Source organism: Callithrix jacchus, chromosome 7, assembly GCF_049354715.1.
Source record: "Callithrix jacchus isolate 240 chromosome 7, calJac240_pri, whole genome shotgun sequence".
In the NCBI taxonomy this organism is placed as follows: domain Eukaryota; kingdom Metazoa; phylum Chordata; class Mammalia; order Primates; family Cebidae; genus Callithrix; species Callithrix jacchus.
Genome location: NC_133508.1, coordinates 78,906,039 through 78,932,436, shown reverse-complemented (window position 1 = coordinate 78,932,436; position 26,398 = coordinate 78,906,039). Strand labels below are relative to the sequence as shown.

At 38.2% G+C, this 26,398-nt stretch overlaps 1 protein-coding gene across 11 annotated transcripts in view; it reads left to right on the top strand.

Moving 5' to 3' along the window:
• The window catches only part of FOXJ3 (forkhead box J3), a 182,372-nt gene that overhangs the window by 18,778 nt on the left and 137,196 nt on the right, over window positions 1-26,398 (top strand). For 10 of the 11 annotated variants that reach the window (XM_035251061.3, XM_035251057.3, XM_035251058.3 and 7 more), the window contains exon 2: window positions 7,138-7,198. In XM_035251061.3, coding sequence (XP_035106952.2) covers window positions 7,155-7,198 — 44 coding nt within the window. In that variant the 5' untranslated portion in view covers window positions 7,138-7,154. Of the gene's footprint in view, window positions 1-7,137; window positions 7,199-8,827; window positions 8,914-26,398 lie in introns of all 11 variants that reach the window. The other variant, XM_078331409.1, reaches the window with a different exon arrangement.

Below are 26,398 nucleotides of genomic sequence, written 5' to 3'. Positions count from 1 at the left end.
CTAAGAAGTCTCAGGTGCTGGCTTTATGTTAGGTTTTGGGAATATAACAGAATGAAACATGGAGCTCACACTCTGATGGGGGAGAAATAAAAATCGTATCAGATGATGACAAGAGCTTTTCTGTTTTCTATTCCTATTTATGAAGAATAGAATAGGATAATAGAGGTAATGTGATGAAAGTTCTAACATGTTCTTTACCTTTCCTGAATTCTTAGTCCATATCTTCTCATTCTTATTGCCTGACCTTATTACACTTTCTACTTAATTTTATTTAATACAATTTGTAGCTAAACATTTATTTTTCTTTCACTCCTGATTCTTAACCCCTATCCATGATAATTTTTGCCTTCACTATTCCACAGAACTCATCCACTGTAGTATTATTATCTTCTATTAAAAGCCAGTATTCTCTTTTCAGTTTTTATCCTTCTTGGTCTACACAGAACACCGTTGCCTTTCTCCCTCTTGAATCACTTGCTACTATCTTCAGTCCAACTTCCTCAAGTGTTTTTTTAAAATGGTTTCTCTTAACTATCTATGTGGCCTCTTTTCTGATACTCCATGGTGAATTGAAGATCCTCATGATTTTAATTGCTCTCTGAAAGCAGATGACTTCTTAGCTCAAGCTGCACCACTGCCTAGGTAGAGGAGCTGAGATGAACAGCTGATTGCCACTCACTCATCAGGATTCTTTTCCCTTTACTCTTCCCTCTGGCACATTTCTTCTATTTGGGTTGACTAGTATATAGGTTGTTTTCTGGACTGCTTTAATGATTATCTGTGACTAATGGTATAATAATCTACAATGTTCAGTCAAGTTTCTTGAATCAAGGGGTTGTTTCTTCATGAATGTTAGTGAATTTTATACTTTCAAGTCTTTTGGAAAGATAGGGCTGAATTCAGAAGTAAAAAAGAGAAAGAATAGCTTCTTGACCTGTAGAGCTGTAATAGTTTTTTTAAAAAAACTTTAAAAATTTCAGTAGGTTTTTGGGGAACAAGTGATGCTTAGTTACGTGAATAAGTTCTTTCGTGGTGATTTCTGAGATTTTGGTGCACCCACCATCCGAGCAGTGTACACTGTACCTGATGTGTAGCCTTTTCTTTCACCTCCTTCCCATCCTTTTCCCTGAGTCCCCAAAGTTCACTGTATCACTCTTATGCCTTTGCATCATCACAGATTAGCTCCTACTTATGAATGAGAATGTATGATGTTTGGTTTTCCATTCCTGTGTGTAATAGTTACTTTTAACAAATTTTTAATTCTTACCTTTGGTGTTATGCTAATGCTTTCATTCAAACTACTGTCATAGTAACTGAGACATTTACTGCATTTTTCCTTTCTTCTGAAGGAGGAAATTAAGCCTTAGGGAAGTTAATATATCCAAGGTCACACAGTAACTATCAGAGTTAGGATTCCATTCTGAGTCTTCAGACACAAGGTCATGAATGGTAGTAAGTTTTTTTTGTAAATTATAAAGCATAATATCTCTGTGTAGGTGGGAGAGGGGAGAGAACTGGTAAGAATTATTTCAGTTTGGGTGTGGTGACTCATGCCTGTAATCCCAGTGCTTTGAGAGGCTAGATGGGAGGATTGTTTGAGGACAGGAGTTTGACATCAACGTGGACAGCGTGGCAAGACCTTGTTTCTACAAAAATCTTTAAACATTAGCCAAATATGGTGGTGTGTACCTATGGTCTCAGGTACTTGGGAGGCTGAGGCAAGAGGATTGCTTGAGCCCAGTAGTTTGAGGCTGCATGCAGTGAGCTGTCATCTGGCCACTCTACTCCAGCCTGGGCAATAGAGCAAGACCCTGTCTCTTAAAATCAAAAAGAACTTACTCAGAGCTTTTTTCAAAGTACTTAATTCTATTTCACCCTCTGCCCCCAAATAATACATTATTATACAACTGTTAGTGTGTTGTGATGGCTGCTTCCTAAATGTGGGTAGTTTGTAACTTGGTTTAATGTACACTTGATTACTGCTTATGTTAAAAGGAATTCTATGCTTTTCTGTCGGTAATGGAATATAATACAGTAAATAGCTTGTATTCAGCATACTCATTAGCTAATGGCTGGCTTTTACTACTCGTATTCTGGTTGTGTCATTCTGTTGATACATATTAGTTTTCAAAAGATTTGGAGATTTATGCTATTGGTACCAAATAAAACTATGTAAACAAATTATGGATATAATAAAATGAGTTAATATAGTTGTTCAACTATAGTTGATGCTACAGAGATTTGTTTGTGACTTGGAGAACCTTGAAATTTCCTGACTTCAATGTGAACCTTAGCCTTCTTTTGTGAGATTTCCCGGTTGTTGGTCAGTTGCCTAGGTAAGGAGAAGATTGACATAGTTTGTTCTTTTAGTCAACAAGCCTATGGTTCAGGATGTCATTTAAGAACAGTAATCTAGAGGAAGAATGAACAACACTGGAACTAAGGCGCACTGAAGCTAGAGCAGATTAGGTAACTAGAAGTTAGAATTTGGTAGTACATATAACTTGTTGGAGGTACTAAGGGTGTTGATGTTCGGACAGTTCAGAATACGAGATCATTTTACCTTGCCTGAGTTTTGAACTGACTGAGAAAATAAGAACCTACAGATGAAAAAGCAAGACAGTATCTTTAAAAAAAATTAGCTTTTTATTCAGGTAAAAATCACATACTGTAAAGTTCACCATTTTGAAGTGTACAATTCAGTAATTTTTTTTTTTTTTTTTTTTTAAAGACACCGTCTCTCTCTGTCGCCCAGGCTGGAGTGCAGTGATGTGATTTCAGCTCACTACAACCTCTGCCTACCAAGTTCAAGTGATTTTCCTGCCTTAGCCTCCTGAGTAGCTGGGATTACAGCGCCACCACACCTAGCTAATTTTTGTATTTTTAGTAGGGATGGGGTTTCACTATGTTGGTCAGGCTGGTTTTGAACTCCTGACCTTGTGATCTGCCCGCTTCAGCCTCCCAAAGTGCTGGGATTACAGGCATGAGCTACCGCACTTAGCCCAGTAGGTTTTAATACATTCACAAGGTTGTGCAGCCATTACCACTATCAGTCAGGCCATTTTCATCACTGTAAAAAGAAACCTCTTAGCAGTCATTTCCTATCTGCAAACGCCCTCTACACCCCCATTTTCCCCCCATCTCTTGGCAACCACCAATCTACTTTCCATTTTTATAGATTTGCCTATTCTGGACATTTTGTGTAAATGGAATCATACAACATGTGGTCTCTTGTGTCTTTTTCACTTAGCATAAAGCTTTCAAGGTTCATCCATGTTGTAGCATATAAAAGTACTTCATTCCTTTTTATGGCTGAATAAAGTTCCATTGTATATTATGTGGCTATTACTTAGATAAACCATATTTTTATCCATTTATCAGTTGACAGACATTTGGGTTATTTTCACTTTTGGCTATTATGAGTAATGCTGAACATTTGTGTGCAAACGATCATTTCTGTGCACGTTTTTGTAGGAACATACAAATTCTCTTGGAGATATATATGCATATAATTGCTGGTTTTATGGTAATTCTGTTTAACTTTCAAAGGAGTTGCCTTTGTTTTTGATAAAACCTATATTGTAGAACATAACTCAGGTTTGAGCCAAGTGAGTTGGCTAACTCTCCACAGCGCCTCGTCCCTGCCTATCAATGGGACAGTTCACCCTAGAGGATGTTTGTCAGCAGAGTGGACACACTCAGATCATTGCCTTATAGAATCCTGAATGGAGAGGGAAGAGAAAGAAACTGAGGGCTGGGTATGGTGGCTCAGACCTGTAATCCCAGCACTTTGGGATCTCAGCTGAGGCGGGTGGATCACCTGAGGTCAGAGGTTCAAGACCAGCCTGACCAACATGGTGAAACCCTGTCTCTACTAAATACGAAAAATTAGCCAGGCATGGTGATGCATGCCTGTAATCCCAGCTACTTGAGAGGCTGAGACAGGAGAATTGCTTGAACTTGGCGGGTGGAGGTTGCAGTGAGCTGAGATGGTGCCATTGCACTCCTGCCTAGGCAGCAAGAGTGAAAACTCTGTCTCAAATAAAGAAAAAGAGTCTGAGTCCCTGGTGCTCTGTTCTTAAGTTAGCTCTGTGTATTGACCATTTACCTCTTTGGAGAGGAATGAACTAAGAGGCCAGGAGTGTTTACTGAAGTAATTCCTCATAGAGACTAAGAGTTGGAAAAAAATCACTCTGTTCTAACAAAGAGTAAGAGTTAAGCTAAAAAACCTGAAAGCCATTCTCAGATAAAAAAGGCTGTGCCATTTTATCCAGGTAGGAAGTATATTAAGGGAAGATGGGATTTCCGGGAGGGAATGATGGATATTTGTTTGGAGATCAGGAGATTGATCTCTGCTAGACATGAAGATTTGAGATCTATCTGTCTAAATGGCAATTAAAATACAGGACTAGGTAGATCATACATAAAACAGTAGAGAAAGATGTCTAGTAATTTTTTTTTTAAATAAAGCTGCTCTGCTGTGTATGAAACCCTGACCCAGAAGCAGGTCATCGGTGAGTTGGTTTAGCACCAGGTTCCCCACAAAAGTGGGGAACTGACAGGCGAGGGGACAGCTGCCTTTCCAGCCACATCCCATTTCCCAGGACAAGGGGCTGTTTGCACTGGACTCAAGGATGTCTGGTAATTCTTATATCTGAATTCGTTGTGTTTTTATTGTGCTAACTGATGTTTCTGCTGTATTTTGCTATGAGTGGCTGATTTCCTCATAGTGGTTTTGTGATTTTTTAATTATGTTTGAGATCTTACCTGTGGGAATTTTTCCAGGCTTAGATCAAAGGTGATTTCCTCCAGAGATAACATGCATTTGCTTCTGTCAAGATTGGGTTGGGGATACAACAATCCTAGGGCTACCCTAAACAAAATTCTAAGTATGAAGCTGGTTTTTTTTTTTTTCTCTGAGACAGAGTTTCACCCTTCACTCTTGTTGCTTAGGCTGGAGTGCAATGGTGTCATCTTCATCAGTTGCAACTTCCATCTCCTGGATTGAAGCGATTATCCTGTCTCAGCCTCCTGAGTAGCTGGGATTACAGGCGCATGCCACCATGCCTGGCTAATTTTTTTGTATTTTTAGTAGAGACAGGGTTTCATCATATTGGTCAGGCTGGTCTGACCTCAGGTGATCTGCCCGCCTTGGCCTCCCAAAATGCTGGGATTACAGTTGTGAGCCACCGCGCCTGGCTGGTATGAAGCTTTCAAAACCATAATCTAGGGGAAGATCAGCTTGTGGTTATGAAATATCAGGGAAGATACCCTTGCACTGCTGTCACAGTCCCTGATCCCCTCCCAGCACTCAGTGCTGAGGTTAAAAAAGCAGTTTTCCTGGCAGTTCTCTTGGTTAAGACCTGAACATTGTCGCCTCTTGTACCTTACTGCTGTCATAGTCCTGGATCCCCTCACCAGCCCTAAGTGCCAAGATTAAAAAGGCAGTTTTCTCCGCGGTTCTCTTGGTTAAGACCTGAACATTGTTCTATCTTGTACATTGGGTCCCACCAGCTTTTGGAATTGCAAGCCAGAATTTATAGTGCTTGGCATAATGCCTTAAAGGTAAAGGAAAGCTGATATCAGTACTCTGCATACCTTTCTAGTTTCCACTCTTTCACTTAGTTTTTGGACTCTGATCATACCTCATTTTCTGTCAAGTTTTTGGTTCATTTGTAAAGATTTTAAGATATTTTACTCAGCATATTAGTTATTTTCGGTGGGTACGGAGATCAAGCCATCCATCCTGTCATTCTGGCAGAGACAGAGAAGTGTCCGTCTCTGCCAGAAGTGTCTGTGTCTGCCAGAAGTTAATTATACGGATAATTATTAGATGCAGGAGCTTCAAACACCTTCTAAACCAAAGGTTACAAACTTAGAGCAAAATCCAGTTTTTGTTTTGCCCATGTAGTATTTAGGAAATGAAAATCAAGGCCAAGTACAGTGGCTCATGCCTGTACTTTGGAAGGCCGAGGCAGGAGGATTGCTTGAGCCCGGGAGTTCAAGACCAGCCTGGGCAGCATAGACCAGACTCCATCTGTATTTTTTTTTTTTTAATTAAAAAAAAAAACCAAGAGATTTCAGATAAAATTTTGGATTTTTTTATTTCTCTTGAAAAATTGGAAGTTCTCAAAATGTTGGGCCTATAATACTGCTGCCTGGCAGCAATTGACTAGATCCAGGAATAGCCCTGATCCCTTCAGACTAAACATGCTCTCTTTCGTTGCTCAGTTTCTGCCACTTGTGGAATGTATGCATATGTATGCACTTATACCCATTTTACCTTATCTCATTTATGTTACCATTAGGCATTTGTGGACCATCTTTCTGCCTAATGAAAATATTGATACTCTCCCATGTGCTCCTTAGTAGTGCTGATAGATACTTTTACATTTGTTGATTTATTTAATTCTAACAAGCTTGCAGTTTATCTCCTCTGAATAAAGTTATATAGGTGGTACTAGCCCCACATTACAGATGAAGAAACTGATGTTCATTGAAATTATATAAATTCTTTAAGGTCTAAATAGTGCCACAGTTAGAATTTGAGCCTAAAACCTAGAATTTGAATTCAAAGCTCCTTCTGTTTCAGTGCTGTCTTTACTACAACCATTACTACTGGTACTGTTTTTTTTTTTTTTTTTTTTTAAAGCAAAAGAATTGTCTTTGTGAAGTCTAGTATTTAAAACCAATAAAGGTAGTACTGTTTTGATGGAAGAATAGATTTGGTGGGGCACTTATGTCAGAGTTGGAACCTTGCATGCTCAACTGTGCTTTTGGGCATCTCTCTAAAATCCCTAGGACTCTACAGTTTGGACACTCTATAACATAGCCTTAATCATTTGCTAAATCCTATGAAGTCTGAGCTTCTTTGAATGTTACAGTTACAGTGTATCCATTTCTGCTATACTTCCTGATATGTCTGTCTACATCCTGATGTCTGAGTGTAATCCCTCTTGTGACTCAGTAGCATTTTTCTTTCATGTAAGTTTGTGTTCTGATAAGGGTGATTCTTTTAGCATCCTACTTACTGTTTTCAGAGTGTTTTACAATAGCTCTGAAGTGAGATATGGGTTTAATTTAAGTGGTTTAATTTACTTTGCAGCATCGGATAACTAACTCTTCTTTACTTTTCAGATTCTCTTTGTGGCCAGATGGGTTTGTATGGACAGGCTTGTCCATCTGTAACTTCATTAAGGTGAGTGCTCTCTCTTTTTTTTTTCTTTACTGGAACATATAACATTTTAAAAGTTAGACTGGTCACCTCATATTACAATGAATTTCAGGGTGCAATTCAGAATAAAATATTGTAGCTTGTTTTGTCAAGAAGTGCAATTTGGCAGAATGGAGTGATATTTCTGCTTACTGAGATTTTTGTAGTAATGGGATTTGGATATGCTTTTAATCTCCATTTAGTGAACTAAATGAGTATAGTGTGGTGATAATATGTACATGAAACAGCATAATTAACACTTCTTTGTTGTTCTTTTAAAAAAACTAATATGGGCCAGGTGTTATGGCTCACACCTGTAATCCCAGCACTTTGGGAGGCTGAGATGAGTGAATCACCTGAGGTCAGGAGTTCAAGACCAGCCTGGCCAACATGGCGAAACCCCGTCTCTACTAACAAAAAAAAATTAGCCAGGCATGGTGGCGCACACCTGTAAATCCCATCTACTTAGGAGGCTGAGGCAGGAGAATCCCTTGAACCTGGGAGGTGGAGGTTGTGGTGAGCTGAGATTGTGCCACTGCACTCCAGCCTGGGCAATAGAGCGAGACTCTGTTCGAAAAACAACAGTAATAACAACAACAACAAACTAATTTGCTTTCTACTCAGTTTAATTGGAACATAGTGAATTTTGATTGCCTTTTTAGCAGATTAATAAATAAGTCTGAAGGTACTGAAAAAAAATTTTTTTTTTTTGAGATGGAGTCTTGCTCTGTCGCCAGGCTGGAGTACGGTGGCGTAATCTCAGCTCACTGCAACCTCTGCCTCCTGGGTTCAAGTGATTCTTCCGCCTCAGCCTCCCAAGTAGCTGGGACCACAGGCGCGTGCCACCACACTTGGCTAATTTTTGTGTTTTTAGTAGAGATGGGGTTTCACCATGTTGGCCAGGATGATCTCGATCTCTTGACCTCGTGATCTGCCCACCTTGGCCTCCCAAAGTGCTGAGGTTACAGGCGTGAGCCACTGTGCCCAGCCACTAATTTTAATTTCTTCCTAAGGGATGATTAAAAACAAAGTATCTAGATTTCTCTCATTTGCAATAAATAAAACATGAGAAATGTAAAAACTAGGAACTGTGTTGTTGTGTACAACCCAGTGGTTTCAGATTTTTGAAATCACCAGATCAGTTTTACCAATCAATTCATATGTAAAGTCAAATTAGTAAAGCAGATGAATGTATGACTCTTTGGCTAGCTTAGGCTTCCATGTTCTACCCTCACACTGGCCCCTGAGGAATTGTTGTGGTATCCAGAGTGAAAAATAACCTAAACCTAATCTGTTGATTGAAATCTTAGATTAGAATATGAAGCATTGATGGCAGGACCTGCTAGTTACATGATATGGTGTTGCAGTCAACCGTATCATTTTATTCGTCTAGCATATTGCGCATCTACTGTTGTCAGGCACTATTCTAAATGTTGGGGCATAGCAATGAGCATAACATGTAAAAATCTTATAATCACGCAGTTTATATTTTGATGGAGGGACAGTTAATAAACAAGATAGGATAATCTTTGTTAATGATATGATAAGGGTTAAGGAGAAAAATAGAGAAGGGGAATAGGAAATAATAGGAGTAAGGAGTATGTATTATTTTAGACAGGCTAGTCCTAAGAGAAGGCTTCACTGAAAAGGTGACGTTTGAATGAAGATCTCAAAGTGTGATGGAGAGAGCCATATATTGGGTAAGTGGTAGTTGAGCATTCTTTAGGCAGAGAGGGAGTGCAGGAAGGGCGAAGGCAGGAGACTCTCTTGTATGTTTGAGGAGCAATGGAGGAGGTCAGTGTGGTTGGAGCAGCACAGATAATGAAGAGTTGTAATTGCCCAGCTTTGGAGGGCAGGAGGAGAAATACAAAATTGCTAGAGCCATGATTGAGAAGTCAAGGCTTGAGAGAAATCCTGGTTTTCCAGAATCACACACACACACTGAACAATGACGTTACCTTTGTAGTTTTTATGTACTTGAGTTTTTACAAGTTGAGGCTGGCTATCCTGTTTCTCAGTAGAAAAGCATTTTTTTTTTCATAAAATGACAGTTATTATTTCTTTAATGTCCACTTTCTACCAATTAGACTTCCTTAAGATATTTTAGTTGTGGGAAATGCTGAGACATTCATATGTTAGGGTAATTGATTGACATTTGAAATCTCTTTATGTCAATACTATGCCTTTAGGTTAAGCCTTTATATGACATTGGGTTAGGAATTATATGTGTGTAACTTTTGTTTGATGAAAGAGATGAGGTAACATAAGTTATTTTATATTTTACTCACCGTGTTGTAATTCCTGTGCACAGTATTCTGGAATCAGAACTTTTTGTGGATATAGCTATATATCTAATATTTAATTTATAAACTGAGAAGCCCTATGGCATCTGAGTCATGATATTTAGTCATGATATCTAGCATTTAATTTATAAACTGAGAAGCCCTGTGGCATCTGAATAATGATATTTAGTGTCCTTATATATGTCTTTAATTTCTCTAATATTCTATATGGTCCACTTCTGAAGCAGAGGATTCCTATTCTTGGATGTATGTGTAGAAGACCATTGTCTGTCATTGATTTTTCCTAGTGGAAGCCAGTGTTGTTTTGAGACGAAGAAGGGAAGAAAAACTGGATTATGTAACCACAATAAATTTTAGTCTACTTTCCTGTAGAGTCTTCCCTAAGCCGGAAATGGTCCCTGCAAACTACACTACCCAAATAGGAATACAACCAGAACCCTTAAAGTAACTCAAACCTACTGACAAACAGTGCTTGTTTACCTTACCTCTTTTGTGGATACTACCTTGTATATACTATTTGTATATCTGGAAAGTGGTTAACCTCAAGACAGGAAGGAAATGAGTTGGTGGAGAAGAACTAGACATATGGCTGGGAATGAGAAAATGGATAGGCAGGTGGAAGTTTGTAGGCACGGGTGTGAGTGGGAGTGGACAATTTTTGTGTAAGTGAAGGTAGAGAATAGAATGAAAGTATTTTAACAATTTGTTGGTTAGGAGAGGGTAGTTAGTAAGTAAATGGATTAAAACTCTCCCCCACCCCCCTTAAATATTTAGGGTAAACAAGTATTATTTTCTATGGATGATATTGGATCCTTGTTTAATCTGACTCTGTTAGAATTGTTAAAATTAGACTTAGTCTATTTTTATGATTAAAAAGTAGGGCATATTTGTTGTAGAAAATCTGGAAAGACACAGCTTGCCTTTGTTAATATCTTCATATAATATTTTATACCAGTAATATTATATGTGAATTAGAAAAAGGCCCTTTAAATTTTCCTTAAAGGAATGGTTGCAAAAGAGTTTGTAGTGATACTTAAGTATACTCTGTAATTTTAACCAAATTGCTCTGACACTTTGCTCTTCTTTACTTGCTAGTATAGCTAGAATTGGATTTCAACAAAAGTCACTGTAACAGCATGATATTCTATGTGAGACTATTTTATCAATCAGGATTCTCTAGGGAGGCTGAAACCATACCAGTTATTTGAACAGAGATAATTCTTTAGTATAATTTTTAAATATAGATAACTAGATATAAACGTGTTAACTAAGTAACATAAAGGATAAAAATAAAACTAAGGTATTATGAAGATAGACACAGCAGGAAGCAGCTACTGCCCATAGGGTTCAGGGACCAAAGAGAATGAGAAAACATTAGAAACTTAAAGGAAAGTCCCTGAAGAAATGAAACTTAGACCTTTGAGAAACTGCTGCATGATTGATGATGGTATCTGAGCTTGGAAGAGGGGTTCCGTGAGGTTGGGACCCAGACCTCGCTGGCTGATGCTGGTGTCTCTGAGTGGTTTATGATGAAGCTAGTTCTGCAAGTGTTAAGACACTGCAAACTGGATTCACTTGTTGCTATTGGAAGGACCTGCTGCCATAGGACTGAAGAAGCCTTTGCTGGGAAATACTCTTAACAAAACTTAAAGAATGGATAGAAAGATACAATCTTTTCTTCCTCCTCCAGCCTTTCAGTCTGTCTTTAGTGCCTGTTCTTGGGAGAGCTTTATAGAAAGCCAGCTGACAAAGCAGTAATGTGGTTTACAGAGAGTCTTAGTGCAAGCACCAAAAAGCAGAATACGGGTAAGGGTGCTGCAGTTTGGAGCTGAGGGGCAATAATTTAATAGCTGCCATCCTTGTTCCAACAGATTGTTGAGAAATAGGGTATAAGAAGATATTTTCTAAGATGTTTTGCAGCTAATATTTCTGGGATTTAGATTACTGCATATTGTTTAAAAATCTTAGTAAGTTTTTTAAACCCTGTGAAATTATATTAAACATTTATATTAAGATTCACAAGTATTTGCAGTCCGAATCTATTGTATTTACACCCTGAGTTTGGGTGGTAAGAGTCTGGATAATGAGGGATAGCAGGCCATTCACATCTGTTCAGTTCCTGAGTTTTGGATAGCAAGAGTAAGAGTTCAGAGAGTGGGGCCAGTCGCAGTGGCTCACACCTGTAATCCCAGCACTTTGGGAGGCAGAGGCAGGCAGATCATGAGGTCAGGAGTTTGAGACCAACCTGGCCAATATGGTGAAACCCCATCTCTACTAAAAATATAAAAAAATTAGCTGATGTGGTGGCTTGTGCCTGTAGTCCCAGCTACTTGGGAGGGTGAGGCAGGAGAATCGCTTGAACCTGGGAGGCAGAGGTTGCAGTGAGCTGAGATCGTGCCACTGCACTCCAGCCTGGGCAACAGAGTGAGACTCCTTCTCCAAAAAAAGAAAAAGTTCAGAGAGTGTTGGATATAATTTCTGTTAAACGGTAGAATCTTAAATATTTAGCAGAATGTTTTTGCTTTCTGAGTTTGGATAAGATGAATTTGAATCCTCAGATGTACCTGTATTTTATTTCCAAGTATAGATTCGGTAAGACCAACAGCTTACTGAAAAAGTAAAAGCTTTCCTTGATTATTTACTTTATGTAGAAAAGTGAGTATGTATGTGTCTCATATGACATGCTTCTTTTAAATATTGTAACAATAGACTATTAAAATTTGGTTTTGTTTCAATTTTTAATTTTTGTGGGTAAAATATATATGGGGTACATGATATTTTGATGTAGGCATGCATTGCACAGTCACATCAGTGAATGGGATATAGTCATCACCTCAAGTGTTTATCCTTTTTGTTACAGACAATTCAATTATACTCTTTTAGTTATTTTAAAATGTATGATTAAATCATTACTGACTATAGTTACCCTTTTGTGCTATCAAACACTAGGTCTTAATCACTCCTATTCTTTTGTACCCATTAACCATTCTCACTCTCCCTGACACCCCATTATTTTCCCAGCCTCTGGTAACCATCCTTCTACTCTGTATCCGAGAGTTTAATTGTTTTCATTTTTAGCTCTTACAAATAAGTGAGGACATGCAGTTTGTCTTTTTGTGCCTGGCTTATTTCACTTAACATGATGACCCCTAGGTCCGTCCATATTGAAAATGACAGGATCTTATGTATATACTGCACTTTAGCTATTCATCTGTTGATAGACACTTAAGTTTTTTCCAAATCTTGGCTATTGTGAGCAGTATTGCAACAAATATGGGAGTGTACGTTTCTCTTTGATATACTGATTTGCCTTCTTTTGGGTATATACCCAGCAGTGGGATTGTTGGATCATAAGGTAGCTTTGTTTTTAGTATTTTTGAGGAACTTCAAAACTGTTCACCATAGTGGTATACTAATTTACATTCCCACCAACAGTGTACAAAATCCAGTGTTCCCTTTTCTCTACATCCTCTCCAGCATGTTATTGCCTGTCTTTTGGATAAAAGCCGTTTTAACTCAGGTGAGATGACATCTTACTATAGCTTTGATTTGTATTTCTCTGATGATCATGACACTGACCACCTTTTCATACACCTGTTTGCCATTTGTATGTCTTCTTTAGAGAATTGCCTATTCAGATCTTTTGCCCATTTAAAAAATCAGATTATTAAATTTTCACCTGTAGAGTTATTTGAGCTCCTTATGTATTCTGGTTATCGATCCTTTCTCAAATGGGTGGTTTGTAGATATTTTCAGCTATTTTGTGGCTTGTCTCTTCATTTTGTTGATTATTTCCTTTGCTGTGCAGAAGCTTTTTAACTTGATGTGATCCTGTTTGTCCATTTTTGCTTTGGTTGCCTGTGCTTGTAGGGTATAACTCAAGTAATCTTTGCCTACTGCAACATCCTGGAGTGTTTCCCCAATGTTTTCTTTTAGTAGTTTAATTTTAGGTCTTAGATTTAGGTCTTTAATCCATTTTGGTTTGATTTTATGGCAAGGAATATGAGTCTAGTGTCATTCTTCTGCATGTGGGTATCCAGTTTTCCCAGCACCTGTTAAAGAGACTGTCCTTTTCATTGTATGTTCTTGGAAGCTTTGTCAAATATGAATTCACTGTAGATAGATAGATTTCTTTCTGGGTTCTCTATCCTGTTTCATTAGTCTAGGTGTCTGTTTTTATGCCAGTACCATGCTGTTTTGGTTGCTGTGATTCCTCCAGTTTTGTTCTTTTTGCTCAGGATAGCTTTGGGTATTCTAAGTCTTTGGTGGTTTCATATAAATTTTAGGATTTTTTTTTTTCTGTGAAGAATGTCATTGGTATTTTGATAGGGATTGCATTGAATCTGTAATTTGTTTGGGTAATACGTACATTTTAACAATATTGATTCTTCTAATCCATGAACATAGATTATCTTTCCTTTTTTGTGTGTCTTTTCAGTTTCTTTCATAAATAGTTTATGGTTTCATTGTGGAGGTCTTTTACTTCTTCAGTTAATTCCTAGTTATTTTATTTGTACTTACTGTAAATGAGATTACTTTCTTGACTTTTTTTCCAGATTTTTCACTCTTGGCATATAGAAACTCTGGTTTTTGTATGTTGATTTTTGTCTCCTTTACTGAATTTGTTGGTATCTTGTAGTTTTTTGGTGGAGTCTTTAGGTTTTTCCAATGTAAGATGATATAATCTTAAATAAGTATAATTTGACCTCTTCCTTTCTAATTTGTATGCCCTTTATTTTTTTTCTCTTATCCAATTGCTTGAGCTAGGACTTCCGTTAATTTGGTTTAATCAAAGCAAAATAGACTCGATGTTTCTTAGGGCTTGTTGAAATGGGACCCTTTCTGTATTTCTGAATTACCTAACGTTTATTGGAGGATTTATTTTATGGTTCTTACATGTATACAGTACTACTGGGGCACAGTAGTACTTAAATAATTTCTGGTGACATTTAATGCCTTCTCCCTGAGATTACTTCCTCTTACATTTTTCTGTATTTATCCCTTTTTTGACTCATTTTTATTATGCTTCTTTGATGCATTTTATTATTGATCTAATTTGTCTACTTAGGGTATGCTAGGGAACACATAGAAATATTTGAATGCCAGAGAAACTTGTGTGTTAGTGCCCCAGATGAATTTCCTGTCCATCTGTTTCCTTATTTCCCTCCTTGAAATTGATGACCCTGCTGTTTAGAACTACCAGAAGAAGGTAGATTTATTTCAAGCTTTCTTGCTGCCTCATATCTAGAAGCATGCTGGTATTGATAAAGCAGCTGTGGTATATAGACTTAAAATAATTTATATGCAGGTTCAGATCTCTCTCTGCCACGTATTAGCCATGTACTCTTGGGCAAATTACTTTTCCTAATTTTGCTTTAATAGGGTTGCTAATGCTTACTTCACTGCTCTAACTTCAGAGCGTCACTGAATATACTGGTGAGTTAAATGTAAAATATGTGCCTGCTAACAGTGCACATAGTGCAAAATGATACTGAAAAATAAAAAAGTAATTGTGTGATTCGACTTAGTAAGCTTATCATAGGCAAGCTTTGTGGTTCAGTGGCACTCAATGCAGAAACATATCTCCAGCCATTTGGAGCACCTACTCCTCTAGATCAGGAGTTTAGGCTATACTTCCTTCCCTTACAGAGGAAGGGGATTCAAGGAGTTAAATTTATACATGAGGAATCTGGCATGTTTTCTCCTCTTTTCTAGTTTCTAACAGTAGAAAGCAAAAAGGTTCATCATTTTTAGAATGAAAGAGGGAATGGGACAGATTTGTATCCTTTGCTAATGATGTAAGAACAAGGGGTAGAAGAAAGTTTTCTGTTTTCCTTTGTTCTATTTCCCCTTCATCCTAAACTCTAAGATTTTAGAGTATGTACCACTAGTGTTCAGGTTTGCCACTGGCCTTCAGGCTAAGGATATTGCTGACATTTAAATTATTGTATGTTTAATATATTTATAATTAATGTAGTTAAAATTTTAGGCTTTTGAGTCTGTCCCACACAGTAGCAGAACTAGCTTTTGTATTATGCCATGTTTATCATTATTTTAATTTTTTGAATTAGTAAAATCATTATTAATGTACATGTTTAGATATGGCTTGTTCCAGTTAAATTATGAGTAATGAGAAAACCCTCTTAATTTGACCATGCCAGAAACTTTCTCTAAAATGTATTTTTAGTTTTCTGATACAAGAACTAGTAACCTATTGTGGCTATTTAAATATAAGTTAATTTAAAATAGGTAAAATTTAAAAATCACTTCATTGTTCATACTAGCCACATTTTTAGTCTCACTAGCTAGTGGCTATCATATTGGACAGCACACAGATATTTCCATTGTTAGAGAAAGTTCTATTGGGCAGTGCTGGTCCGTTTTATGATTGATTGATTGATTGATTGAGACAGGGTCTTTCTTGCTCTGTTCACCTAGACTGGAGTATAGTGGCACAGTTATGACTCATGGTAGCCTCAACCTCTTGGACTTAGAATTTCCCCCACCTCAGCCTCTTGGGTAGCTGGGACTGACTACAGATGTGTGCCACCATGCCAGCTAATTTTTAAATTCTTTATAGAGATGGGGTCTCCCTATGTTTCCCAGACTGGTCTTGAACTCTTGGGCTCAAGTATCCTTCCCACACTAGCTCCTGAAGTGCTGGGATTATAGACATTAGCCACTGTGCCTGGCTGAACAGCACTGGTCTGGATCATCCTAAGTATAACTTAATCTTAATCTAAGACCCCAATGTCCTAAGGCCTCCATTTTTGAACACCAGATAGTGAGGCGTACTGTTGACGGACTTATTCATTGACTTAAGGACATTGTTGCTTTTGTGACTGAATACTGACTTTGGTAGCTAGAGTTTATAGTGTTCTTACTATTAGACCAGGCATTATTTAAGCACTCTAAGTTTATTAAGTTCCGCCAACAACTCTGTGTACCATTATTATCCTTATTTCACGAATGAGGAAACTGAGGTAAAGTTAAGTAACTCAAAAATATATAGCTAATTAAGGATAGAGCTGGCATTCATATATAGGTCCTTACCCAGTAAGCATGCTTTAACCATTTAACTGTACTGCCTCTAGTCTATCAGTATTTATTGTAATTCTGGTGTTTTTCTTAAATGAAGGCTGCCAAACAATATTCAATTTAATTGCGGGTACTATAAAAAATAAGTGAAAATGGAAATTTTAGTGCAGGAGATTAGTAGAAAAAAGTAATAGAAAGCCAGCGCTTTAATTTTAGAATACCGAAATTGAAAAAAAAAAATCTTGTTTAAAATTGAAAAAAATTTTTGTTAAAAGGCAGCAGTTTTTTTTTTTTAATTTCAGGGAGATGGAGAAATTTTGAGTTTTTATGGGACAAATCATATATCAGAGGTAATAGGGAATAGAAAGCATTACTGAATGTACTAGTGAGTTAAATATAAAATGTATGCCAGCTAACAGTGCACATAGTGCAAAATAATACTCAAAAACAAAAAAATTACATGATTTGATATAATAAGCTTATCATAGGAAAGCTTTGTGGCTCAGTGACACTTAGTACAGAGACATATCTCTAGGCATTTGGAGCGCTTATTCTTCTTGATTAGGAGTTTAGGCTGTACTCTACTTCCCATACAGAGAATTTCGGGCAGTGGAGGTTTCCCAACTACATGCCTAGGCATACCTCTGGATTCCTGGTAGTTGCCTATAGAACCCCAGCCCTACCCTGCCCCCCAGACCTGGTGCTTGTGCCCTGCCATTTGGGGACCTGTAGGTGGGCCTGCCTGGTCTGGACCCACCTGTCTTGGTCTCCTGCTCCAGGGCTGAGCAGGGAGCTCAGACCACTGTGCATTCTGCAGATCAGCCCATTGCTTGAGGCAACAGAGAGCTTCTCTCAGTAAACAAGGATCTCTTATATACCTATCTACATTGGCTTCAGCTGGCCCTTACCTGAGAGTGCCACCTGCTGGCTTGGAGGTTTAACTGCTTGACACAGCAGAAAATCCGTTGACACGTGTACATCACCTGGGAACTAGATAAATTTCCTGAGACCTCCACCACCCTGGTCCCACAAGATGCAGTAAGCCTGCTCACGTGCCTTGTACATCACTAATACAACCAGCATTTGGGAAAGCTACCATAAAAAGACTATGTATAACCGAGGAACTTTGCCACTGAAAGCACCCAGAACAAAAGCCAAAAGACCCTGCACAATATGTATTATAGACAACTCCTGAAAGTGAGAAAAATCACATCCAGATGAAAGCAAATACAAAAAAAAAAAAAAGGAGAGATGGCGTATCTAGATAAGAAGGAACCAGAAAAACAACTTTGAAACTATGAAAAAAGTGTGTTACAGTGCCCCCAAAGGATCACACCAACTCCAGCAATGGATCCTAACTGAAATTAAAATCTTTGAAATACAAAATAACGAATTCAGAATGTTATTTTTAAAGAAGTTCAGTGAGATCCAAGAGGAGGTTGAAAATGAACACAAATCAGAGAAATACTTTTGGATATGAAAGAAGAGATATCACTAAAAAAAAAACTTTTAGAAGTGAAAAATTCATTGAAGAAATTAAAATATAGTTGAAAGCTTTAATAATAGTCTAGAGAAAGTGGAAGAAAGAATTTTAGAGCTGAAAGACAGGTCTTTTGAATTAACTTAGTCAGATGAACATAAAGAAAAAAAGAATTAAGTGTACAAAGTCCAGATGTGATATCTCATGCCTGTAATCCCAGCACTTTGGGAGGCTGAGGCAGGTGGATCACTTGAGGTCAGGCATTTGAGACCAGCCTGGCCAACATGGTGAAATCCCGTTTGTACTAAAAATATAAAAAAATTTGGCAGGATGTCGTGGCATGTGACTGTAATCCCAGCCACTTGAGAGACTGAGGCTGGAGAGTCACTTGAACTCAGGAAGCAGAGGTTGTGGTGAGCCAAGATTGCGCCACTGCACTCCAACATGGGCGACCCAGTGAGATGCTGTCTCAAAAGAAAAAAAATGTGAACAAAGTCGTGGAGAAATAGGGGATTATATAAAGCATCCAACTTGTAGGTTACAGGTATTCTTAGAGAAGAAAAAGTAAAAAGTTTAGAAAACCTATTTGAGGAAATAAGTAGGGAAAACTTACCTAGTCTGGAAAGAGATTTAGACATCCAGATACAAGAAGCTCAGAGAACTGAAAGATGGATTGCAAGAATAATCTCATCAAAGCATATTAGTCATCAGACTGTTCAAAGTCAATGTGAAGGAAAAAATTCTAAGAATAGCAAGAGAGAAGGGATTATCTATAAAGGAAATCCCATCAAACTAACACTTTAACTTCTCACCAGAAACCCTGCTAGTCAGCTGGGAGAGATTGGGTGCCTATTTTTAGCAGGCATAAGTAAAAAATTACTAGCCAAGAATTTATTTTACTTGTTTTTTGGACAGGGCCTCAGTCTACTGTCCAAGCCTGGAGTACAGTGGTGTGATCACAGAACACTACAGCGTTTAACTCCCGGGCTCAGGTGATCTTCCTACTTCAGCCTCCCAAGTACTGGGACTACAAGCACACATCACCATGCCCAGCTAATTTTCTTGTATTTTTTGTAGAGATAGGGTTTTGTCATGTTGCTCAATCTGGTCTTGAGCTCCTGATCTCAAACGATCTGCCCGCCTTGGCCTCTCAGCATACTGGGATTGCAGGTGTGAGCTACGTTGCAAAACCACTGGTCAAGAATTTTGTATTCTGCCAAAATAAGCTTTGTAAATGAAGGAGAAATTAAGTCTTTCCTAGACAAACAAATGTGAAGGAATTTATCACCACTATATCGATCATATAAGAAATGCTGAAAGGAGTTCTAAACATGTTAATGACAGGATAGTATTTATCATCCTAAAAGGACACATAAGTACAAAGCTCACAGAACCTATAAAGCAGTTATATAGTTGAAACTCCTAGACAACTAGCAATACTGACAGGAACAAGACCTCACATATCTGTATCTATGTCTATCTATCTACATATATCTATCTATCTGCATATATATATATGTGTGTGTGTGTTTTTTCTTTTTTTAAGATGGAGTCTCACCCTGTCACCCAGGCTGGAGTTGCAGTGGTGTGATCTCAGCTTACTGCAACCTCCGCCTCCTGGGTACAATCGATTCTTCTGCCTCAGCCTCCTGATTAGCTGTGACTACAGGTGTGTGCTACCATACCTGGCTGATTCTGTGTTTTTAGTAGAGACGGGTTTCACCATATTGGCCGGGCTGATCTTGAACTCCTGACCTTGTGATATGCCCACTTTGGCCTTCCAAGTTCCTGGGATTACAGGTGTGAGCCACTGTGCCCAGCTTATATCTATATATGTTTTAAGATGGAGTCTTGCTCTGTTGTCCATGTTTGAGTACATGATGTTGGCTCACTGCAACCTCTGTCTCCTGGGTCCAAGCAATTCTGCCTCAGTCTCCTGAGTAGCTGGGAATTACAGGTGTGTACCACCACACCCGGCTAACTTTTGTATTTTTTAGTAGAGATGGGGTTTTGCCGTGTTGGCCAGTCTGGTCTCGAGCTCCTGACCTCAAGTCATCTGCCTGCTTTGGCCTCTTAAAGTGCTGGGATTATGGGCGTGAGCCACCACACCCAGCCCATATGTCAGTATTAACCTTGAATGTAAATGGTCTAAATGCTCCATTTAAAATATACAAAGAGGCAAATTAAATTTAAAAACGAACAAAAAATAAGACCCAACAATCTGCTGCCAACAAGAGACCCCATACCCACACTGGTTAAAGACAGCTGCAGACTTAAACCCCATCTCTGCTGAAAAGATTTATCTTGCAAAGGGGTGAAAAAAGATTTATCATGCAAATGGAAGACATAAGCCAGCAGTAGGATCCATTCTTGTGTTAGATAAAATTCAAATCAATAACAGTTAAAAAAAAGACAGGAAGAGCATTATATAATGATAAAGGGTTTGATATAAGAAGAAGATTTAATTATCCTAAATATATATTCACCCCACACCAGAGCACCCAGATTAATAGATACTAGTAGGTCAAAGCATACTGATAGCAATACAATAATAATGGGGGACATCAGCACCCCACTGACATTACTAAACAGATAATTGAGACAGAAAATTGATGAAGAAATTCTAGACTTAAACTGTAGACCAAATGGATCTAATAGACATTTACAGAACATACATTAATCTTGTCTGCACGTGGAATGTCCTTCAAAATTGACCATATGCTTGGTCATTAAAGCAAGTCTCAATACATTCCAAAATACTGAAATCAGATCAAGTATCTTTTTGGAGCACAGTGGAATAAAATTAGAAATCCATACCAAGAGGAACTCTTAACTGTTCAAGTAGATGGAAACTAAACAACATGCCCCTGAGTGAACTTTGGGTAAACAATGCAATTAAGGCAGAGATTGAAAAAATTTTTGAAATAAATGCAAATGGAGATGCAGCATACTGAAACCTGGGCTACAGCAAAGCCAGTGCTAAGAGGAAAGTTTATAGTGTTAAATGCCCACATTAAAAAGATAGGAAGATCTCAACCTACCAGCATACATCAAGGAACTAGAAAAATAACAAACCAAACAAAAAGCTAGCAGAAGAAAAAACAAACATCAGAGCAGAGCTAAATGAGATCAAAAAATGATATAAAGGATAAGTAAAACAAAAAGTTGGTTCTTTGAAAGGATATACAAATTGACAGACTGCTAGCTAAGTTTACCAAGAAAAAGAGTTTTAAATACAAGCAGAAATTGTAAAGAGAACATTACACCTGACACCACAGAAAAACAGAAGATCACCAGAGACTGCAATGAACATTTCTATGCTCATAAATTAGAAAAACCTAGGGAAAATGGACAAATTCCTGGAAACATACAACCCCCCAAGATTGAACCAGGAAGAAATGTAACTCCTGAACAGACCAATAACAAGTAACAAAATTCAATCAGTAATAAAGGAAAACTTCTGTGTTAGTCTGTTCTCATGCTGATATAAAGAACTACCTGAGGCCAGGTGTGGTGGCTCATGCCTGTAATCCCAGCACTTTGGGAGGCTAAGGTAGGTGAATTATGAAGTCAGGAGATCAAGACCATCCTGGGCAACATGGTGAAACCCTGTCTCTACTAAAAATACAAAAAGTAGCTGGGTGTGGTGGTGTGTGCCTGTAATCCTAGCTATTCAGGAGTATGAGGCAGGAGAATTGTTTGAACCACAGAGTCAGAGGTTTCAGGGAGCTGAGATTGCACCACTGCACTGCAGCCTGACGACAGAGCAAAACTCCATCTCACACACACACACAAAAAAAAAAAAAAAAAAGAAAAAAGAAAAAAAAGTACCTGAGACTGGGTGATTTATAAAGGAAAGAGGTTTAATTGACTCACAGTTCCACAGGGCTGGGGAAGCCTGAGGAAACTTATAATCATGGCAGAAGGGGAAGCAGACGTGTCCTTCACATGGCAGAAGGAAGAAGTAGTGCTGAGCAAACCGGGGGTGGGGGCAGGGGGAAGCCCCTTGTAAAAGCATCAGATCCTGTGAGAACTCACTATCAACAGAACAGTAGAGGGTAACTTCCCCCGTGATTCATTTACCTGTCACTGGATCCCTCCCATGACATGTGGGAATTAATAGGAACTACAAGATGAGATTTGGGTGGGGACACAGCCAAACCATATCACCTTCCAACGACAGAAAAGGCCAGGACCAGATGGATTTACAGCTGAATTTTGCCAGACTTATAAAGAAAAGCTGGCATTTAGGAAGGACTACTGAAACTATTTCAGAAAATTGAAGAGGAGTAATTCCTTTATAAGTCATTCTACAAAACCAGTATTACCCTGGTACCAAAGTCAGGCAAGGACACAACCAGAAAAGAAAACCACAGGCCAATATCCCTAATGAACATAGGTGCAAAAATCCTCAACAAATACTAGTAAACTGAATCCAGCAGCACATCAAAAAGACAATACATCATGATCAAGTGGGTTTCATTCTAGAGATGCAAGAAAGTTTAAGCATATGCAAGTCAATAAATGTGATTCACCTCATAAATAGAACCAAACCCCAAAACCATATGATTATCGCCATAGATGCAGAAAAGGCATTTAATAAAATCCAACATTGCTTCATGATAACCCTCAATAAATTAGGCATTGGAGGTATATACCTTAAAATAATAAGAGTTAGGTATGACATACCTGCAGAAAACATCATGTTGAAGGGGAGAAGTTAAAAACCTTCTCTATAAGAATGGTAACGAGAAGGATGTCCATTCTCACTGTTCCTTTTCACCATGGTACTGGAAATCTTAGCCAGAGCAGTTAGGCAAGAGAAGGAAATAAAAGGCATCCAAGTTGGAAAAGAGGAAGTTTTCTTATAACATGACTGTATATTTAGAACTCTGAAGACTCCTAGACTTTAAAGTTTCAGGGTACAAAATCAATGTACAATGATCAGTAGCATTTCTATACACCGATAACGTTCAAGTTGATAACCAGATCAAGAACTCAGTCCCATTTACAGTAGACACACACACACACACACACACACACCCTTAGGAATACATTTAACCAAGGAGGTGAAAGGTCTTTACAAAGAGAACCACAAAACACCAATGGAAGAAATTGCAGATGACACAAATGGCAAAACGTCTTGTGCTGATGAAAGAATCAATGTCACGAAAATGAGCATACTACCTAAAGTAATCTATAGATTCAATGAAATTCCTGTCAAATTATCAACATTTTTCACAGAATTAGAAAAATAGTGCAAAGTTCATATGGAATAAAAAAAGTACCCAGATAGCCGAAGCAATCCTAAGCAAAAGGAACAAATTCAGAGATATCAGATTGCCTAACATCAAATTATACTACAAGGCTATAGTAACTAAAGCAGCACTGCAGTCATACAAAAATATGCTTATAGATCAGTAGAACAGAATAGAGAGCCTAGAAATAAAGCCTCATACCTATAATAACTGATCTTTGACAAAGTTGATGAAAATAAACAGTGGAGAAGGGACATTGACACCCTGTTCAAGAAATGGTGGTGGGAATATGGGCTAGTCATATGCAGAAGAATGAAACTGGACCCTTGTGTCTCACCATGTACAAAAATTAACTCAGGATGTACATTCCTTTTTTTGTATGTAAAAAAAGTTAGGATGGATGGATTAAAGACTTAAACATAAGATCTTAAACTATAAAAGTCCTAGAAGAAAACTTATGAAATACTTTTGGATGTTGGCCTAGGCAAAGAATTTATGATGAAGACAAAAATAGACAAATGAGACATAATTAAACTAAAATCTTCTTCTCAGCAAAAGAAATACTCAACAGATTAAACAGCCTATAGAATGGGAGAAAATATTTGCAAATTATTACTTCAACAAAGGATGAATATCCAGAATCTACACAGAACTCAGTTCAACAAGTAAAAAACTTCTTTTAAAAACTGGGCAAGGGATATGAAGAGATATTTTTTGAAGAAATACAAGTGCCAACAAACAACGTGAAAAAATGCTCAACATTAATCATCAGAGAAATGCAAATTAAAATCATAATGAGATACTATCTTACACCAATCAGAATTGTTATTAAAAAGCCAAAAAATAACATGTTGGTGTGATTGTGGAGAAAAGGCAATGCTTATACCCTGTTGTTGGGAATATAAATTAGTTCAACCTCTGTGGAAAACAGTATGGAGATTTCTCAAAGAACTAAAAATAGAACTACCCTTTGATCCAACAAACATATTACTGGGTGTCTGTCCAAAGGAAAAGAAATCACTATGTAAAAAAGACACCTGGCCAGGTGCGGTGGCTCACGTTTGTAATCCCAGAACTTTGGGAGGCCGAGGCAGGTGGATTACCTGAGGTCAGGAGTTTAAGACCAGCCTGGCCAATATGGTGAAATCCTGACTATACTAAAAATACAAAAATCAGTTGGACAAGGTGGTGTATGCCTGTAATCCCAGGTACTCGGGAGGCTGAGGTAGGAGAATTGCTTGAACTTGGGAGGCAGAGGTTGCAGTGAGCCGAGATTGCACCACTGCATTCCAGCCTGGGTGACAGACTGAGACTCCATCTCACAAAAACACAAGACAAAAAAACCCCACCTGTACTCATGTTCAACACTATTCACAATTGCAAAGTTATGGAACCAACCTAAGTATCCATGAACAGTTGACTGAGTAAAGAGAATGTGGTATACAGATACCATGGAGTACTATACAACATAAAAAAGAATGAAATCCTGTCCTTTTCAGCAACATGAATGGAGCTGGAGGTCATTATTCTAAGTGAAATAACTCAGAAACAAAATCAAATACCGCATGTTCTCTTACAAGTGTGAGCTAAATAATGGATATGCGTGTACATAAAAATGGAAATAATAGATATTGAAGACTCAACCAGTGGGGAGGGTGGGAGGAGGATGAGGGTTGAAAATCACATGTTGGGTGTAATGTTCACTATTTGGATTGTGGGTACATGAGAAGCCCAATCTCCACCAATATGCAATATAACCATGTAACAAACATGTATGCTTACCTCCTGAATCTAAAGTTTAAAAAAAAGCTTTGCTTGGTTGCAAACAAACTAACATTGGATACCTCAAGCAAAAAATAAAAAGAATTTATGGAATTTAGAAAACATGGTTCTATTTTACAGAACACAAGGATAGTTCAGTCTCTTGAAATGGAACTAGGAATTGATGAAAAGCTGTTAGAAACCTAGGCAGTGTACTTACTCTTCTCTGTTGAGTTTCTCTGAATCTAATTTATTTCTTCATTTCTACAGGCAACTTTGATTTTCTGACGCACAGCCATTCCATCCCTCTTACGTTCATGGTTTTGTTTTTGTTTCGTTTTGTTTTTTGAGATGGAGTTCCACTCTTGTTGCCCAGGCTGGAGTGCAATGGTGTGATCTTGGCTCACTGCCGCCTCTGCCTCCTGGGTTCAAGCAGTTCTCATGCCTCAGCCTCCTGAGTAGCCGGGATTATAGGCGCCCACCACCATGCCCAGATAATTTTTTTTGTATTTTTAGTAGAGATGGGGTTTCACCATGTTGGCCAGGGTGGTCTCGAACTCCTGATTTCAGGTGATCTGACTGCCTGGGCCTCCCAAGTTACTGGAATTACAGGTGTGCCACTGTGCCTGGCCTCAAGTTGATGGCTTCTTCATACAGAAGAGCAGCTTAAACTGTTTCACTTCTAAATGCTGGGGGAGAAAATTTAGGTAAACAGCTTGGATTAGGTTTCACCCTTGGTTCATATTCTTTAATTTCTTTCTCTTTTAACTGGTGCAGACAAGGTATAGTACACCTTTCAGAGCCCTGGGGTTGGAGGCACCTCTGAGAAAGGGCATTGATTTGAGCTAGGCAAAACACTACAGAAAGTGTGTGAGACAAAGAGCAAGTGTCCACTTTTGGTTGAGAAAGGATTTCAAGAGAGGTTAATTTTAGGATTCTTTAAGGTGGTCATGTGGGTATTGAATGGGAGACTAGATTTTCACCTTTATGTTAGCATATCCAGAGTATCCTTAGAATTGTAGATTTGAAATTGGGCTCCTGCCTCAACTCTATTCAATCTGACAAATATATATTGAATACTTATGTCCTTACTAATGTTTGAGAGTCTATAAAAGCAAGAAAAGAAAACAAAAAGATCATTCCACCCTATAACTAGTGCTTACTTGAATGCCTGATAGATAGGCACTTTGGCTGGGTCTCTTTTGAAGGTTAGGGATCTGAATGGGGATTTTTAGTATCGGGATCCATTTCTTTACAGTTTTATTAACAGCTTCCCAGTCCCTCCTGTATATCTGGGGCTTGCAAAGTGATATATCAGCTATGTTAAAAAGCACAAAGCATGGAG